Raw genomic sequence first — 18,714 nt, forward strand, 5'->3', positions numbered from 1 at the left:
GTTTGGGTTGGTACTACGATATAAACACTACTCCATCTGCACTGTGTCACAGAAGCACAACAAGTCAGCCTGCCCTGGCCACTGAAGGCAAGAAAGAACATCCACACCTCTTTTCCTCCCTCTCTCCTCCCTCTTTTCTCCTCTCTTCTTTTTCATGTGTTCAGACAATGCCGCTAGAGCTGCTACAAGTACCTCCTTCCTGGCCTCCCTCTTTCCTCTTCTTCATGTTCACAGATTAGTGTCTTCTTTAGATCTCTACTCGGTAAGGGAACAGCTGCACACTTTCTCTGTCTCTCTTGGGTACAGGCTGTTTTTTCTGCTGCCTCAGGAGGACTTCCTCTATCACTGACTGATCGTGCTTCCCCCTTCATTCCTTGTGCACACCGTCCCCCACGCCCTCACCCCCTAAAACCTCCTTAGCTACCCCTCTACTCCCCTACAGCCCCCCCTGCTGTCAGTCCCCCTACCCTCCACCTCCAGCCTGTTAGCCATCCCCAAGCATGGCTACAGTCAGTCCGTCGTCAGCGCTCTATATTTAAATCAGGGAGGCGGCCGGGCCAGCTGTTGTTCTTCAAGCAGCTCAGAGACAGCTCCTCTAAGTTTTCCTCTCCTGGTCTGGTGCAGGTTACTCCTCTAACAGGAGCCTGGGCCAAGTGGATCGCTGTCCTGTTCCTGTGGCTCTGAGGGAGAGAGAGACAAGAGTCAGGAGGACAGAAAGAAGGAGAGAGAGGGAAGAGAGTGGAGGCAAAAGAGAAGAGAGCACAGAACCGACAACCTAATGATTGTGGAAGTTCTGGAACTTAAGTGGGGCCACAGTGGAGTCACTACACCAAGTTGTGTAGCAGATACAACCGTTTCTGGAATATTTGGTGGTAATTAGAGGAGAGGACGTATCTTCCCAGGATTTAGAAGCTTTGTCCCGGGCGGGACAGTAGGACAGTATGGCGTCCAGCGGTGAGCCGGCGATGGCTGCGTTGACGTCGTTCATCATGAACGAAGAGGAGCTGAAGAGGAAGCAGAGGGATAAGTTGAAGAAGATGCAGGCGACGGGGGGTAACCCTCGCCCCGCCCGATCCCTCTTCTTCTTCACTCTCAAAAACCCCTTCAGAAAAGCCTGCATTAACATCGTAGAGTGGAAGTATCCTTTCAGGGCCCGTACAGTACACAGAAATGCAGGCGCACACACATGCACCCGGCGCTCTTTAACACAATCCTGACTCTTGCTCTTTGATTCTGTCAAAGAAATGTTCCGTGTGACTTATTTAAGTGATAATGCCCGAGAAGTACAGGTGTTTGTTGGATATGTTGGCACGGGAGTTGTTAAGGCCCGAGACGAAGTCGGGTGTTATACTCTCTGTATGCTCTCTACTCATGTCATACCTATATTCTCTACAGAACATTTATGTGCTTGGTGGTTGAACCTTCTATTCTACAGTATCACTCTCGTTTGGACATTTCACAGACTTTAAATGTGTCACTTGCCAAATGTTTTTTTTTAGACCAAGTACATATGCAAAAGCTATCTGCCTGCCATGCTAAAAGTGTACGAATAGTTGAACAGGGAACTTCCCAGCTGGTGCATTTAGTTCCTAAGCGCAGCCATGTCTATAATCCTCTTTCAAATCTCTGTTGAGGAACTGTTGTAGGTGTTAAAATATTTGTTATGCAGCCTGCCTGGGTTGCCCACCCAGAGTTTATGTGATATATGTAACCCCAGTCTTTTCACTGTCCGGGAGTGCTTATCCACGGGTTAACCCTGCACGATTTAAAAAACCCAACGGTTAATGAAGCCAGTTCATTTAGTGATTTGTGTCTGGCTGACTTGGCTGCTTTTATGTGGAAAGAGCATTGTTGAAATGTTAGGGCACAGTTAGCCCATAGATATATATTCTACCAGTATCATATAGTTGAGTAGCCATAATATCTACGGTATTATATACGGCATCTACTGTGTTATTGGGTGCACTTTCAAATTGCCATGGTCTGAGCTGAGGGGCTTTTCCACCCATTCTAGTTATTCTATGTCTATGACAGTCAGCTTGATCCTGAAGACAGGTTGTTGAAGGATGTTTTCCTACTCTGGGGGTTTCCCACCCTGTTTTCGGATCAGTCTCGTTTACTATAGCTGTCTGCTGGATTTACATTGGTAAAAACATTTCATCTAGATTTCATCTAGTATTCGTCGACACTATTTCTCCTGGCCAGAGGCAAAATGACTTTTGATGGTGGAGATTGTTATTTCTTAGATCCACTGCTTGTGTCCATCATAGATTATGGTTTGTAAAATGATTTGCCAATTGACAGGATGTCCTATTCATAGATTAAAGATGGCACCTACTTTCTGCAGGCATTGTCGGTTGTTAGGATGAAGCATCTTTGCATTCAACCATAAAAAGAGAGTTTGATTGTTTACACATCACTTTGTGCTCACAGAATCCAGGCCTCAGGTACTCGGAGCAGAAGAATGTTCTAGAAATAGAAGCTAAAAATATATGGTCTTTACAACACTTGTAAAAATGACTTTTCCTATGTGCCAGACACAATGCCATGCACGAGACCGACCTTAGTAATGCATCATCATCATAGGCAACTCATTTGAGTTTGTGGGACTTATTTGAGTTTGTATAAAGTGTGTTTAAAGGGTTTGTAAATATTCTGGGCTGGTGGTCAGTAGTGCAGCTGTCCTGTGGCATCACACTGAGACACTGCTGTTGAGCTGGCAGGGGATTTCTGACATAGCTCTACTTAGAGGTGGGAATGAGCAGGGCGGGCAGGATTATGGCAGGTTCATGGTCCGTTTATATTCGTTTTTATTTTTAATTCAGTTTCATTTTAGTCCGTTTTCAGACTTGATTTGCTAGGTTTTATTTAGTTTAATTTTAATGAAAAAGATTTATTTAGTTTTTATATGATTTAGTTTCAGTTAGGGACAGAAAGTATGCGTGGGAGGCTAGAAGCCATTGGTGTTGTATAGTTTCTGTGTTGTTTGGGATGTCACTTTTTGCCACTGGGGACAGTAATACAAAAATGATGGGTCAGGTCCAACTTTATATGGACAAAGTGATTGATGATTCCACACCATTAATTCCTATGTGAAGACTCAATTGCCCATTTGAAGCTCAGGAAGTCGGTTTTAAGTTTGCTAATATGGTGTTTCATGTTGACATAAAATCTACAGCATGAAGATAGGCAGAAACTGCTTCCCCAATAGAAAGCCCGGATCACACTTGTTTTCAAGGCAATGTTAGCTAGCTAAGCTCATGCGCAGAAACACGTCATCGGGTCTAACGGTCACCTCGCGTCGAACTGCGCATGTGCAGGCTATCAAATCAAAGGCACTAATTTGATATAAAGTTGTTTTTGACAAAAATGTAAATGTGTCAGTTTTTCACTTTCACAAAGTTGGAGTAACAACATGTTCAACTACTTAAATGACATTGGATCGAATCTGTTTAGAGGCTAGCTGAATATCTCAAGGCCAACAGGGTTAATGCAGGCTGCCAGTAGCAACTCAATTACATTTAGAACTTCTTCTGCGTACGATTTTTAAATAATCGGTTCACGGACATGCAGACGCAAAACAAATGAGGAAATCACTTGACTGTTTTCACCATCAAGGTCGTATCTCAGGAAGCATCACAGTGAAATCCACAACAAGAGCATATCTCTCAATAGCTCAATGTTCCTGTCTGGTCCAGTCTCATATTTTTCAATATTAGCCCTGTGTGTATCTGCCTGGTTGTTGTCTTCCTGAGCCGTCCTCTCCAGACCCTTTGAGATCATCATCCTGCTGACCATCTTTGCCAACTGTGTGGCCTTGGCTGTGTTCCTACCCATGCCTGAAGACGACAACAACGCTACCAACATCAGCCTGGTGAGAAACGACTGACCTGATCTTCAGTTTGTGTGCTCTGATTGTAACATAATTATGACATGCACTGAGTATACCATACATTAGGAAAACCTGCTGGCCCGTGTTGACTCCAATGACCCCACAGATGAGGCTACATTTGGGGGGTTTTCCCAGTGGAGTGATGTCACATCAACATGCAGTAAGAGGGTATTCTGTGGCTGATGTCAACTAAGGCATGTTGAACAAACTTGACGGTCGTCAGTTGGACAACAACAGCTGTGTCCTTCTATCCTTAGCATATGACTGGTAGGCTAATACATGGCACAAATGCTTGAAATCCAAGTGATCTCCTTCGAAACAAACAAAGTGTTTGGTCATAGTCAGTTGGTCATCTCGGTGCTTCCCCTTTCGAGTCATCGCCAGGTCAGACTGTCCTGTCCAGTGGCTAACTGCTCCAGCTATAGTACATCGGCCCCTTGAGTCCCATCCTCACCCCTCAACATGCCTCCAGAGCTAAGACAGTGCTATACGTAGGGCAACATGTGGAAATATACTGACTAGGAGGCAAGGGAATCAGTGAGAGGGTTTTAGTTTACATGCTGGAAGTTTTATATAGAGGTTTTCAGGATATGAGGTTGAGATTTTGGAGCCTTGGTTTTTGACAGTGTCACACCAGCATGGTAAATGAGACCGTGACATTAGTTTGGATATAGTCGCTCATGACAGACTGTTAGCTGGAGAGATTTGTTTCTGGGTTCCGAGATTAGCCAGGATGTGATTTCCGTCCGCATACACTGGACAACAGCCACTCATCATCTTAACACCGCTACGCTATCAACTAGGCTGGGTGCCAGTCTGAACTGCTCTCTTACCAGCTCAAATCCATAATGAAATAGACAGGCACCCAGGCTAAGTATCAACAGCACCTAATAAAATATAGATAAGATATAGTTTTAATAAAGTGATCACACTCTACATAGCAGGTGACTCTTAATGTCTCCAACGTTTATCACACTCAGTGACTGGTAAGGCAAGACAGGCGTTAGGCAGGTGTTCGCCCTCCCTAGCCTGGTCTGAGGAGCATCCTGAGGCTTTATATTTAGGCCTGTTCTCATAGGTGTGTGTTGATGTACTGATGTGGGTGTGGGAGTACGGTGCAGGCCATAGTTCTGAGTCGGAGGGTTATACTTGTACATAACCCCACAACCCAGGAGGTTTTTCCATACACTCACCCCATAATTTAGGGGGATTTCTGATGGAATATTTGAAAGTGTCTTGAGATAACTAGTCGATAATACTGGAGCGTGGCTATGTGTGTAAGGATTGTCTCCGAAGATCAGAGACAGGCTTTCAGATCAGGCACACAGAACATGCAATGTAAAATAAATCTAGTTGTTTCAACTCATTATTTTGAAGTAACTGGTTCTGCAGTTTTTTTTCTCAGCCCAAGTATTACCTGAATAACCCAGAACATTGGCCAAACAAGAGAGAACTATACTGAACAAAAATATAAACACAACGTGCAACAATTTCAAAGATTTTACTGAGTTACATTTCATTTAAGGAAATCAGTTAATTGAAATGAATTCATTATGTCTTAATCTATGGATTTAACAAATTTGTGCCCAAAATTAGAGAGAAATAACATTTACATTTACATTTAAGTCATTTAGCAGACGCTCTTATCCAGAGCGACTTACAAATTGGTGCATTCACCTTATGACATCCAGTGGAACAACCACTTTACAATAGTGCATCTAAATATTTTAAGGGGGGGGGGAGGTGAGAAGGATTACTTTATCCTATCCTAGGTATTCCTTAAAGAGGTGGGGTTTCAGGTGTCTCCGGAAGGTGGTGATTGACTCCGCTGTCCTGGCGTCGTGAGGGAGTTTGTTCCACCATTGGGGAGCCAGAGCAGCGAACAGTTTTGACTGAGCTGAGCGGGAACTGTACTTCCTCAGTGGTAGGGAGGCGAGCAGGCCAGAGGTGGATGAACGCAGTGCCCTTATTTGGGTGTAGGGCCTGATCAGAGCCTGGAGGTACTGAGGTGCCGTTCCCCTCACAGCTCCGTAGGCAAGCACCATGGTCTTGTAGCGGATGCGAGCTTCAACTGGAAGCCAGTGGAGAGAGCGGAGGAGCGGGGTGACGTGAGAGAACTTGGGAAGATTGAACACTAGACGGGCTGCGGCGTTCTGGATGAGTTGTAGGGGTTTAATGGCACAGGCAGGGAGCCCAGCCAACAGCGAGTTGCAGTAATCCAGACGGGAGATGACAAGTGCCTGGATTAGGACCTGCGCCGCTTCCTGTGTGAGGCAGGGTCGTACTCTGCGGATGTTGTAGAGCATGAACCTACAGGAACGGGCCACCGCCTTGATGTTAGTTGAGAACGACAGTTTGTTGTCCAGGATCACGCCAAGGTTCTTAGCGCTCTGGGAGGAGGACACAATGGAGTTGTCAACCGTGATGGCGAGATCATGGAACGGGCAGTCCTTCCCCGGGAGGAAGAGCAGCTCCGTCTTGCCGAAGTTCAGCTTGAGGTGGTGATCCGTCATCCACACTGATATGTCTGCCAGACATGCAGAGATGCGATTCGCCACCTGGTCATCAGAAGGGGGAAAGGAGAAGATGAATTGTGTGTCGTCTGCATAGCAATGATAGGAGAGACCATGTGAGGTTATGACAGAGCCAAGTGACTTGGTGTATAGCGAGAATAGGAGAGGGCCTAGAACAGAGCCCTGGGGGACACCAGTGGTGAGAGCGCGTGGTGATGAGACAGATTCTCGCCACGCCACCTGGTAGGAGCGACCTGTCAGGTAGGACGCAATCCAGCGTGGGCCGCGCCGGAGATGCCCAACTCGGAGAGGGTGGAGAGGAGGATCTGATGGTTCACAGTATCGAAGGCAGCCGATAGGTCTAGAAGGATGAGAGCAGAGGAGAGAGAGTTAGCTTTAGCGGTGCGGAGCGCCTCCGTGATACAGAGAAGAGCAGTCTCAGTTGAATGACTAGTCTTGAAACCTGACTGATTTGGATCAAGAAGGTCATTCTGAGAGAGATAGCGGGAGAGCTGACCAAGGACGGCACGTTCAAGAGTTTTGGAGAGAAAAGAAAGAAGGGATACTGGTCTGTAGTTGTTGACATCGGAGGGATCGAGTGTAGGTTTTTTCAGAAGGGGTGCAACTCTCGCTCTCTTGAAGACGGAAGGGACGTAGCCAGCGGTCAGGGATAAGTTGATGAGCGAGGTGAGGTAAGGGAGAAGGTCTCCGGAAATGGTCTGGAGAAGAGAGGAGGGGATAGGGTCGAGCGGGCAGGTTGTTGGGCGGCCGGCCGTCACAAGACGCGAGATTTCATCTGGAGAGAGGGGAGAAAGAGGTCAGAGCACAGGGTAGGGCAGTGTGAGCAGAACCAGCGGTGTTGTTTGACTTAGCAAACGAGGATCGGATGTCGTCGATCTTCTTTTCAAAATGGTTGACGAAGTCATCTGCAGAGAGGGAGGAGGGGGGAGGGGGAGGAGGATTCAGGAGGGAGGAGAATGTGGCAAAGAGCTTCCTAGGGTTAGAGGCAGATGCTTGGAATTTAGAGTGGTAGAAAGTGGCTTTAGAAGCAGAGACAGAGGAGGAAAATGTAGAGAGGAGGGAGTGAAAGGATGCCAGGTCCGCAGGGAGGCGAGTTTTCCTCCATTTCCGCTCGGCCTTCCGGAGCCCTGTTCTGTGAGCTCGCATTGAGTCGTCAAGCCACGGAGCGGGAGGGGAGGACCGAGCCGGCCTGGAAGATAGGGGACATAGAGAGTCAAAGGATGCAGAAAGGGAGGAGAGGAGGGTTGAGGAGGCAGAATCAGGAGATAGGTTGGAGAAGGTTTGAGCAGAGGGAAGAGATGATAGGATGGAAGAGGAGAGAGTAGCGGGGGAGAGAGAGCGAAGGTTGGGACGGCGCGATACCATCCGAGTAGGGGCAGTGTGGGAAGTGTTGGATGAGAGCGAGAGGGAAAAGGATACAAGGTAGTGGTCGGAGACTTGGAGGGGAGTTGCAATGAGGTTAGTGGAAGAACAGCATCTAGTAAAGATGAGGTCGAGCGTATTGCCTGCCTTGTGAGTAGGGGGAAGGTGAGAGGGTGAGGTCAAAAGAGGAGAGGAGTGGAAAGAAGGAGGCAGAGAGGAATGAGTCAAAGGTAGACGTGGGGAGGTTAAAGTCGCCCAGAACTGTGAGAGGTGAGCCATCCTCAGGAAAGGAGCTTATCAAGGCATCAAGCTCATTGATGAACTCTCCGAGGGGACCTGGAGGGCGATAAATGATAAGGATGTTAAGCTTGAAAGGGCTGGTAACTGTGACAGCATGAAATTCAAAGGAGGCGATAGACAGATGGGTAAGGGGAGAAAGAGAGAATGACCACATGGGAGAGATAAGGATCCCTATGCCACCACCCCGCTGACCAGAAGCTCTCGGGGTGTGCGAGAACACGTGGGCGGACGAAGAGAGAGCAGTAGGAGTAGCAGTGTTATCTGTGGTGATCCATGTTTCTGTCAGTGCCAAGAAGTCGAGGGACTGGAGGGAGGCATAGGCTGAGATGAACTCTGCTTTGTTGGCTGCAGATCGGCAGTTCCAGAGGCTACCGGAGACCTGGAACTCCACGTGGGTCGTGCGCGCTGGGACCACCAGATTAGGGTGGCAGCGGCCACGCGGTGTGGAGCGTTTGTATGGTCTGTGCAGAGAGGAGAGAACAGGGATAGACAGACACATAGTTGACAGGCTACAGAAGAGGCTACGCTAATGCAAGGAGATTGGAATGACAAGTGGACTACACGTCTCGAATGTTCAGAAAGTTAAGCTTACGTAGCAAGAATCTTATTGACTAAAATTATAAAAAATGATACAGTACTGCTGAAGTAGGCTAGCTGGCAGTGGCTGCGTTGTTGACTTTGTAGGCTAGCTGACAGTGGCTGCGTTGTTGACACTACACTAATCAAGTCGTTCCGTTGAGTGTAGTAGTTTCTACAGTGCTGCTATTCGGGGGCTAGCTGGCTAGCTAGCAGTGTTGATTACGTTACGTTGCGTTAAAAGAACGACAATAGCTGGCTAGCTAACCTAGAAAATCGCTCTAGACTACACAATTATCTTTGATACACAGACGGCTATGTAGCTAGCTATGTAGCTAGCTACGATCAAACAAATCAAACCGTTGTGCTGTAATGAAATGAAATGAAAAATGTGATACTACCTGTGGAGCGAAGCGGAATGCGACCGGGTTGTTGAGTGCGGAAGTTCTATTCAGTAGACGTTGGCTAGCTGTTGGCTAGCTAGCAGTGTCTCCTACGTTAAGGACGACAAATAGCTGGCTAGCTAACCTCGGTAAATTAAGATAATCACTCTAAGACTACACGCTCTAAACTACACAATTATCTTGGATACGAAGACAGCAAAGACAACTATGTAGCTAGCTAACACTACACTAATCAAGTCGTTCAGTTGAGTGTAATAGTTTCTACAGTGCTGCTATTCGGTAGACGGTGGACGTTTGCTAGCTGGCTAGCTGCTGGGCAGATAGCAGTGTAGACTACGTTAGGACGACAAAATACGAAGTTGCAATAGAAGTGCTGACTGTTTCACTTTGTTGTCCTCTTTCTTTTCCTTTTTCTTCTGTCCTTCTTTTGTCCTTATTTTGTCTTCCTTTCTTCTATTAACTAGATATTTTTTGTTGTTATTCTTTGTAAGCTAGCTAGCTTCTTCCAGGAGAGTCCCTAGCAACTGCTTAGCAACAAGTAAACAATTCTGCTAGCAATTCACCTAGCTAAGATAACTGTACAATTTTATGAAAAAAATAGTTAATTTTTCAAAAGCCTGTCTTGTTTAGTTTGTTCCTTGTTTTGTCTTCTATTGAGTCTTGCAGTTTTCTCTTGATTTTTTCGATGTACTTCACTCTAAAAAAACATTTAAATCTCAATAAATACAGGAGCTCATTTTTCAGCAGCTGCTCAATTTAGAACAATAAGCTTTTTGTGCATATGAAAAATGTCTAGGATCTTTCATTTCAGCTCATGAAATACATGTTGCATTTATATTTTTGCACAGTCTAGTTCTACACAAAGACAGTGCTTTTAACATACATATTTGACACACGTTGCTCTTCGTGATTATAATGTGCATGTTCATTTCTACAGTAATTCATATTCAACATGTCCTCACCTGGGATTTGAACTTGCAACCTCTTGGTTCACGACATTCCAATCTTCCAATCTTACAGCTACGCCACCACACCTCGGTCAATGACTGATTTCACCTGTGTTGCTACACTACGCACTGATGAACTGATAATTGACATTGACGTGGTGGCGTAGTACGTAAGCTTGGAATGCCGTGAACCAAGAGTTTGTGAATTCAAATCCCAGTTGGGGACAGGTTGAATAATAATTTCAGTATACATGCACAATGTAATAATGCATGTCAACGTGTGACAAATATGTATGTTTAAAGCACTGTGTGTGTAACTAGTTGCTCAAACTTGTTTTAGTTGAGCAAACACATAATTTTTGTTGGAGCAAAGCTTAGGCCAACCATTTTTGTTGTTGTTAAGGTAACACGGACCAAACATTTGAGTAAACAAAAAAAGCCAGTGGAACCAGTTAATAATTATTAGTTGAAACATTACTTGACACACGGTCATAACCATGTCATAATATGTCACAACTGACATAACTTGCCATAATATGTTATAATCTGGTCGTAAACACTGTGATGACTCATACATTTACACCTGTTGTGGCATATATTGCGTTATTTTATGGCAGTCTATGACCCTGACAGACAGACCTTAGGCACTCCTACTGTATAGAATGTTTAGATGGAACACCCAGTGCACCAACTGCCCCTTAGCGCTACATAGCTAGCTAGCTAGCGCACCCAAGTTCACGAACCCTGTGCCTGGCTCTCCCTAGTTCTGCTTCCTCGTAGTTCTGCAACATGGAAACTAGTTGCCTGTGCCATGGTCCTGCGTGTCTCAGATAGTAGAGCAGACCGCTTGCGGCGCCAGGATTGTGTGTTCGACTGCCGCTGGGGACATCCATATGGAATGAATAATACAAGCACTACTGTAAATCGCTTTGAATAAAAGCATCTGCTAAATGGAACTCTGTCATGGTCCACGTTCCACCTCCTTTCATCACAACAGAGTAACACTACCATGGCCAACATACTGTTAATGTGTTGTCCGTCCATAGGATACACACCCATCTCATCACCCTAGATTACAACCCCAGCATGATCCATCTAGCCATTCCTGTCATTAGATCTGATTTGGCATAAGATATCCTAATGCTTCCCTGATTAATCCTGTATGACTCGTCTCTCAGCTGGCCCTTGACTGGGCTCTCAGCCCACCCACCAGCTCCTCGGTGAGTGAGTCATTCCAAGGATGCGAGGCCTGAAACAGGAGCTGTCCTCTGGGCTCTGGAGAAACAAACCCACTCTCCCCCTGGTCGTCAGAAGTAGGTGTATAAGACCGGGGTTCAAGTAGTATTGCTTCTGGTCTGAAGACCACCCTCCCTGGTTGTTAGAAGAAGTGTGTCGACGTGCATTCACAGTCAGCATCACCTCACGGACGCAGAGCACTGTCACTGGAAACACTCAGTCAGATACTTATACATACTGTCCCGCTTACACACTACATGAAATCATGGGCATTAATATGGAGTTGGTCCCACCTTTGCTGCTATAATATTCTCCAGTCTTCTGGGAAGGCTTTCCACTAGATGTTGGAACATTGTTTCTGAAAATCAAAATAAAATGTTTTATTTGTCACATACACATCGTTAGCGGATGTTAATGCGAGTGTAGCGAAATGCTTGTGCTTCTAGTTCCGACAATGCAGTGATAACCAAGAAGTAATTTAACTAACAATTCCAAAACTACTGTCTTATACACAGTGTAAGGGGATAAAGAATATGTACATAAGGATATATGAATGAGTGATGGTACAGAGCAGCATACAGTAGATGGTATCGAGTACAGTATATACATATGAGATGAGTATGTAGACAAAGTAAACAAAGTGGCATAGTTAAAGTGGCTAGTGATACATGTATTACATAAGGATGCAGTCGCTGATGTAGAGTACAGTATATACGTATGCATATGAGATGAATAATGTAGGGTAAGTAACATTATATAAGGTAGCATTGTTTAAAGTGGCTAGTGATATATTTACATCATTTCCCATCAATTCCCATTATTAAAGTGGCTGGAGTTGGGTCAGTGTCAATGACAGTGTGTTGGCAGCAGCCACTCAATGTTAGTGGTGGCTGTTTAATAGTCTGATGGCCTTGAGATAGAAGCTGTTTTTCAGTCTCTCGGTCCCAGCTTTGATGCACCTGTACTGACCTCGCCTTCTGGATGATAGCGGGGTGAACAGGCAGTGGTTCGGGTGGTTGATGTCCTTGATGATCTTTATGGCCTTCCTGTAACATCGGGTGGTGTAGGTGTCCTGGAGGGCAGGTAGTGGGACTTGTATCCATTCAGCCACAAGAGCGTTAGTGACGTCAGGCACTGAAGTTGGGCGATCAGGCCTGGCTCGCATTCGGCGTTCTAATTCATCCCAAAGGTGTTTGATGGGGTTGAGGTCAGGGCTCCGTGCAGGCCTGTCAAGTTCTTCCACACTGATCTCGACAAACCATTTCTGTATGGACCTCGCTTTGTATACGGGGGCATTGACATGCTGAAACAGGAAAGAGCCTTTCCCAAACTGTTGCCACAAAGTTGGAAGAACAGAATTGTCTAGAATGTCATTGTATGCTGTAGCATTAAGATTTCCCTTCACTGGAACTAAGGGGCCTAGACCGAACCATGAAAAACAGCCCCAGATCATTATTCCTCTTCCAACAAACTTTACAGTTGGCACTATGCATTCGTTCGCCACGCATCTTCCAAACCCAGATTAGTATGTCAGACTGCCAGAGAACACGTTTCCACTGCTTTAGAATCCAATGGTGGCGAGCTTTACTCGGCCATGGAAACCCATTTCATGAAGTTCCCTACGAACAGTTATTGTGCTGATGTTGCTTCCAGAGGCAATTTGGAACTCGGTAGTGAGTGTTGCAACTGAGGACACGTTCTGTGAGCTTGTGTGGCATACCACTTTGCAGCTGAGCCGTTGTTGCTCCTAGACGTTTCCACTTCACAATAACAGAGCTTACAGTTGACCAGGGCAGCTCCAGCAGGGCAGGAATTTGATGAACTGACTTGTTGGAAAGACTGAGGAGCGTTTGTCTGTCCTAACGACCACGGTGGTGTTAGTTTAATTCTTTAGAAGGACGCTGGCTATTAAAGTAATTTTACCGATCAGATCTACAGTACACGTAAATAGTTCATCTGAATATTGACTACTAATAAGTATAAGCAGTGAGTAATGATGAGTAACTCTGAGCCAACTGCAATGCTGCTATATACAAGACAATTCACTTTTCACTAATTCCATTATTTAACCAGGAAGTCACATTTGAGGTCAGAAGAGCTCTTTCTCAATGGAGACCTGGCCAAACTGGAACTCAAGCAGGGTTTAGTTCTGTGACTGTTCTTCACTGCACAGACATATGTAAATACAGTGTGGAAAACATTTAGAATAGCTATTTGAATCCATCCAATCGGTTTGTTACAGTCAGGGGAACCAGGAAATAACTGAACTCCTTGGAAGTGATTTGGCAACACAGAGATGTAAAGGCCTAAGCGTTATCCCCGAAAAGTAGCTGTCGTAAATGTAGTCTGTCACGGTGCAGTTGTTGTGTGTTTCACAGTTCCTCTGCCTGTCTGTTCTAGCGACCGCCACAGTGTGTGTATAGAGACATAGGGACACCCTACATGGTGCTGTTTATGTGTGAGCTTGCCTGCTCTTCCTGACACTATCAATGCTAGAGCTAATACCACAGGGAATCAAATGTTTATCCGACTTATCGTCTGTAGCATTATCAGCTCGAAACGAAGGATGAGTCAAAGAAGATGATCTGTGTCCTTAATAACCATTGGTTACAAAACATCATTCTTTCCCTCTGCGTAATGTTTATGTGAGCGCTAGGATGTTAGTATGTGAGCCAGTGTGTGTGTGTGTAGCTGACAAAACTACAATGGCACCCAGTCTCACCATACGTCCCTCCTTACTGAGTCAGCGTCATCCCTTTAAACCCTGTCCAGGCCTGTCCATCAGAGCTGTCGCGAGAGAACAAGCTGGCAAATCTAATACCGTTAAAGCCTGTTTGATTCTACAGCAGCCGGTTGTGTCAAAGGTGACCCCAATCATTGTCCCTTAAAGGCTCACTCCTATCTTCTTATATCGTTAATGAAGGGGGAAAAAAACAGAAGTAAATATCACAGAGTGGGCCTTGAAATGCCTTTCATCCTCTATTGAACTAACTGCCGTCGATAGGTCTTTTCGGGGAGATGGGCTCTTTGCTTTCCTAAAATGAAAGATGTTAGACCCGGGAGTTGGGTATCAAATCTGATCCCAGCCTGTTCGGTGTGTATGTTGTGCGTGAGCTTTACAACTGCTAATTGGAACAAACTCCCTTGTCTCTTTTCTACTGGATAAGTAAAGATGACGAGTTTTGCAAGGAGTCCCATTGCCAAGGTTTTCGTGTCTTTCTCTTTCAGGAGAGTCTGGAGTATTTCTTCCTGGTGATCTTTACGTTGGAGTGCTTTCTGAAGATAATAGCGTACGGCTTTGTATTCCACGAGGGAGCCTATCTGCGGAACGCTTGGAACTTACTGGACTTCGTCATTGTCTTCATGGGGTAAGACGTGCCCTTATGGGAGGGCTCCGTATGGAAGCCAATCAATCAAACTAGCACTGTATGGTTTGGTTCTGCACAACAGCGTATTACAGTCACATTCAGTTTTATGCCAGTAGATTATAAAGGGGGCATACAATGCATTACAACCACACCGCAATGCATTACAACCACACCGCAATGCATTACAACCACACCGCAATGCATTACAACCACAGCACAATGCATTACAACCACACCGCAATGCATTACAACCACACCACAATGCATTACAACCACACCACAATGCATTACAACCACACCGCAATGCATTACAACCACACCGCAATGCATTACAACCACAGCACAATGCATTACAACCACACCGCAATGCATTACAACCACAGCACAATGCATTACAACCACACCACAATGCATTACAACCACACCACAATGCATTACAACCACACCGCAATGCATTACAACCACACCACAATGCATTACAACCACACCGCAATGCATTACAACCACACCACAATGCATTACATCCACACCACAATGCATTACAACCACACCACAATGCATTACAACCACACCGCAATGCATTACAACCACACCACAATGCATTACAACCACACCACAATGCATTATGCTTGGCTTTAGTTGGCTATCTCTGTGGTGTTCAGTTAGTTGCATGCCACTCTATAATGTCCTATGTAGCTGTTATAAAGGCTTTATGAATGCGTACGTAGTGAGCCTAGAGTAAAAGTGTCACCAGTTACTGATTCTATCTGTTGTTTTTCTCCTGCAGCCTCTTCACCATCGCCCTGGACACCATCAACTATCTAGCAGGCATTCACATGGAGAAGGGAGGAGGGTTAGATATGAAGGCCCTCAGAGCATTCAGGGTGCTCAGGCCCCTACGTCTCGTAACTGGAGTCCCCAGTAAGAACCAACACATGGCGCAAACACGCACGCCCACACACACCCACACACGCCCACACATTGTTTAATGTTTCAGTTGTTTGATTCTCCAGTGCAGCGCTTCGACCAAATGTTCTTCGTCAGGCTTCGAGTAACATTCACAGTGGGTCATAGTGGGTCAGACTGTCATCTCATTACTTTATGTTTTACACTATTGTTTCTTCAGCTTTTAGCTTAGCGCGCATTTCTGTTTCTTTACCACACCATTGACCCTCATTGTTGGCTAATATGTCTGTTTGTTTTTTTATTGAAGTAGTACTGAGGTAGTGAGCTCCTACCTTTTGTTCCCCTCCAGGCCTTCAGGTGGTGATGAACTCTATCCTGAAGGCAATGCTGCCCCTGTTGCACATTGGCCTGCTGGTCTTCTTCATGGTCACCATCTACGCCATCGTAGGTCTGGAGCTCTTTAAGTGTAAGATGCACAAGACCTGCTACTGGACTGGCACAGGTAAGCGACAAAGTAGTAGATAGTAAAGAGTATGTGAAGAGTATTTGAGGTAAGTCACTCACATTGAGGACAAACAACTATGACAACCAGGTCATATTTGGACAACCAGGTCATATTTGGACAACCAGGTCATATTTGGACAACCAGGTCATATTTGGATGGAGGTCTGAGTTGTAAACAACGCACCTGGTCGCTAATGTGTTAGTGCTGTATAGCCTTTGCTATACAGCGCGTACTGATCACGTCACCACACATCAACGTCTTTCACAATGAAAATGTTTCTGTGACGCTCTCTGTCCTTTCCTCCAAAATGTTGGAATTGGAATTGGGTTTTTCTGAATTTATTGGAATTAAAATCGAATTGACCCTAACCCTGGTCACCACACATCAACATCTTTCACAATAAAACATTTGGTTGTCTCTCTCTCTCTCTCTCCTCCAGACATCATGGCTACATTAGAGAACGAGAGGCCCGCCCCCTGTGCCCAGGCCGGTAACGGGCGCCGCTGCCACCTCAACGGGACAGAGTGTCGTTCAGGCTGGGCGGGGCCAAACTTCGGCATCACCCACTTTGACAACTTTGGTTTCGCCATGCTCACCGTCTTCCAGTCTATCACTATGGAGGGCTGGACCGATGTGCTCTACTGGGTCAGTCTCTCCTCCCTATGAGAAGCATCTGACTGCAGACTCACAGCAGGGTCCTGTGGCGTGCCATTACCTGAGAGGACCATACATCTAGGCACTTCACAGAACATGAGATGCAGTCAGAATCCGGCTGCGATTCCGCAGACAGCTTATTTTGCCTCCCAATGACCTAATTAAAGGCAGTGTATTAGAATAGATGACCCATCCAGCTTCGTCGTGGTGTAGCAAACAACCTACTGTATTACAGTAGTGACGCTGTAGTTGGTAGTAATGTTTTGCTGTCTTTCAGGTGAATGATGGCCCTGGCTCTCCTTTGTGACTGTATGACAACTCGGTCCTGGGGACCCCAAGAGGTGCACGTTTTGATTTTTGCCCTAGCACTACCCAGCTGATTCCAATTATCAACATGTCATCAAATTTGATTTTCTGAATCAGCTGTGTAGTGCTATGAGAACCAAAATGTGCCCCCCTTTGGGGCCCCAGGACCGAGTTTGGGAAACACTTGTGTATTATGTTGTAGTGACATTGTAGCAATGCAGTAGTGATGTTCTCCTGCAGGTGAACGATGCCATAGGAAACGAGTGGCCCTGGCTCTACTTTGTGACTCTGATCCTAATTGGATCCTTCTTCGTGCTCAATCTGGTCCTGGGTGTTCTCAGCGGGTATGATCATGTCCTCTATTCTACTCTAAGCTTTTAGAAAAAAAAGGTGCTATCTGGAACCTAGAAAGGCTCATTGGCTGTCCCCATAGGAGAACCCTTTGAAGAACCCTTCTTGGTTCCGCATAGAACCCTTCTTGTTTCCGCATAGAACCCTTTTGGGTTCCACGTAGAACCCTTTCTATGGAAGGTTCCACGTGGAACCCAAAATGGTTCTCCTATTTGGACAGCCGAAGAACCCTTTTGGAACCCTTTTTTCCCTAAGAGTATACTGTTCTTCTACTTACCTTGTCTGGTGTATTTAATCAGAAATGTCTCTTATTTTCTACACAACCTTTTTTTGTCTTCTTCCCTACACCCAGAGAGTTCACTAAGGAGAGAGAGAAGGCTAAGTCCCGAGGGGAGTTCCAGAAGTTGAGGGAGACCCAGCAGCTGGATGAGGACCTGAAGGGTTACATGGAATGGATCACTCAGGCTGAGGTCCTAGAAAACGACCAGGAGGGGAAAGGTAGATTGACTCGTGAGGGTGCCTGACACCTCTTGGAGGTGTCCGACGTCTAAATTGTTATAGGGTGTCTGATTTGTTCTGGGGGTTCCCAGGGATTTGAGCAACATTGCATTTATATTTTAGTCATTTAGCAGACACTCTTATCTAGAGCGACTTACAAATGAGTGCATTCATCTTAAGATAGCTAGGTGAGACAACTACATATCACAGTCATAGTAAGTACATGTTCCCTCAATAATGTAGTTAACAGAAAAGTCAGTGATAGTCAGAAAAGGCAAGTTGGGGCGGGGTGCCCCTGGGGGTTTATTTAAGATGCACTTCAAAGAGGTAGGGTTTCAGACATTTTCGGAAGATGGGTAGGGACTCTGCTGTTTTGATGTTAAGGGGAAGCTTGTTCCACCATTGGGGTGCCAGGACAGAGAAGAGCTTTGACTGGGCTGAGTGGGAGCTGACCCCCTGTAGGGGTTGGAGGGCCAAGAGACAAGAGGTGGGGTGTAGGTTGTCTTAATGTATACAAGTCCCCCTAATATTCTGTTTATTCTTGGCAGGACTCCTGCCTTTGACGGAGGCAGACACAGACAGTCTGATAGGGAAGGAGAGTGAGAGCCGGATGGTGTACTATTAGTGAGTACGGAGATAAAAACAAAAGCAATACATCATTTAAATGTAATATAATGTGTATATATTTCTTTACAGATCATAGACACGGTAACTGACTTCAGACCATCCTCTCCTTCCTCGCTCTCCCTCATTCTCTCCCTCTCTGCTCTCTCTGTCTCCCTCTGTTTTTCTCCCTCTCTCTCTCTCTCCCTCTCTCTCTTTCTCTCTCTCTCTCTCCCTCTCTCTCTCTCTTCCTCTCTCTCCCTCTCTCCCTC

At 45.7% G+C, this 18,714-nt stretch overlaps 1 protein-coding gene across 1 annotated transcript in view; it reads left to right on the top strand.

Annotated features, from left to right (window-relative positions):
- Positions 1 to 590: 590 nt before the first annotated feature.
- The window catches only part of LOC124046106 (dihydropyridine-sensitive L-type skeletal muscle calcium channel subunit alpha-1-like), a 50,834-nt gene continuing 32,710 nt past the window's right edge, over positions 591 to 18,714 (top strand). Inside the window, exons 1-9 of the mRNA XM_046366118.1 lie at positions 591 to 1,138; positions 3,769 to 3,874; positions 14,480 to 14,619; positions 15,407 to 15,540; positions 15,875 to 16,027; positions 16,470 to 16,675; positions 17,231 to 17,334; positions 17,694 to 17,839; positions 18,388 to 18,463. Coding sequence (XP_046222074.1) covers positions 942 to 1,138; positions 3,769 to 3,874; positions 14,480 to 14,619; positions 15,407 to 15,540; positions 15,875 to 16,027; positions 16,470 to 16,675; positions 17,231 to 17,334; positions 17,694 to 17,839; positions 18,388 to 18,463 — 1,262 coding nt within the window. The 5' untranslated portion in view covers positions 591 to 941. The remainder of the gene's footprint in view (positions 1,139 to 3,768; positions 3,875 to 14,479; positions 14,620 to 15,406; positions 15,541 to 15,874; positions 16,028 to 16,469; positions 16,676 to 17,230; positions 17,335 to 17,693; positions 17,840 to 18,387; positions 18,464 to 18,714) is intronic.

The sequence above is a fragment of the Oncorhynchus gorbuscha genome, linkage group LG10 (genome assembly GCF_021184085.1).
Source record: "Oncorhynchus gorbuscha isolate QuinsamMale2020 ecotype Even-year linkage group LG10, OgorEven_v1.0, whole genome shotgun sequence".
NCBI lineage: Eukaryota > Metazoa > Chordata > Actinopteri > Salmoniformes > Salmonidae > Oncorhynchus > Oncorhynchus gorbuscha.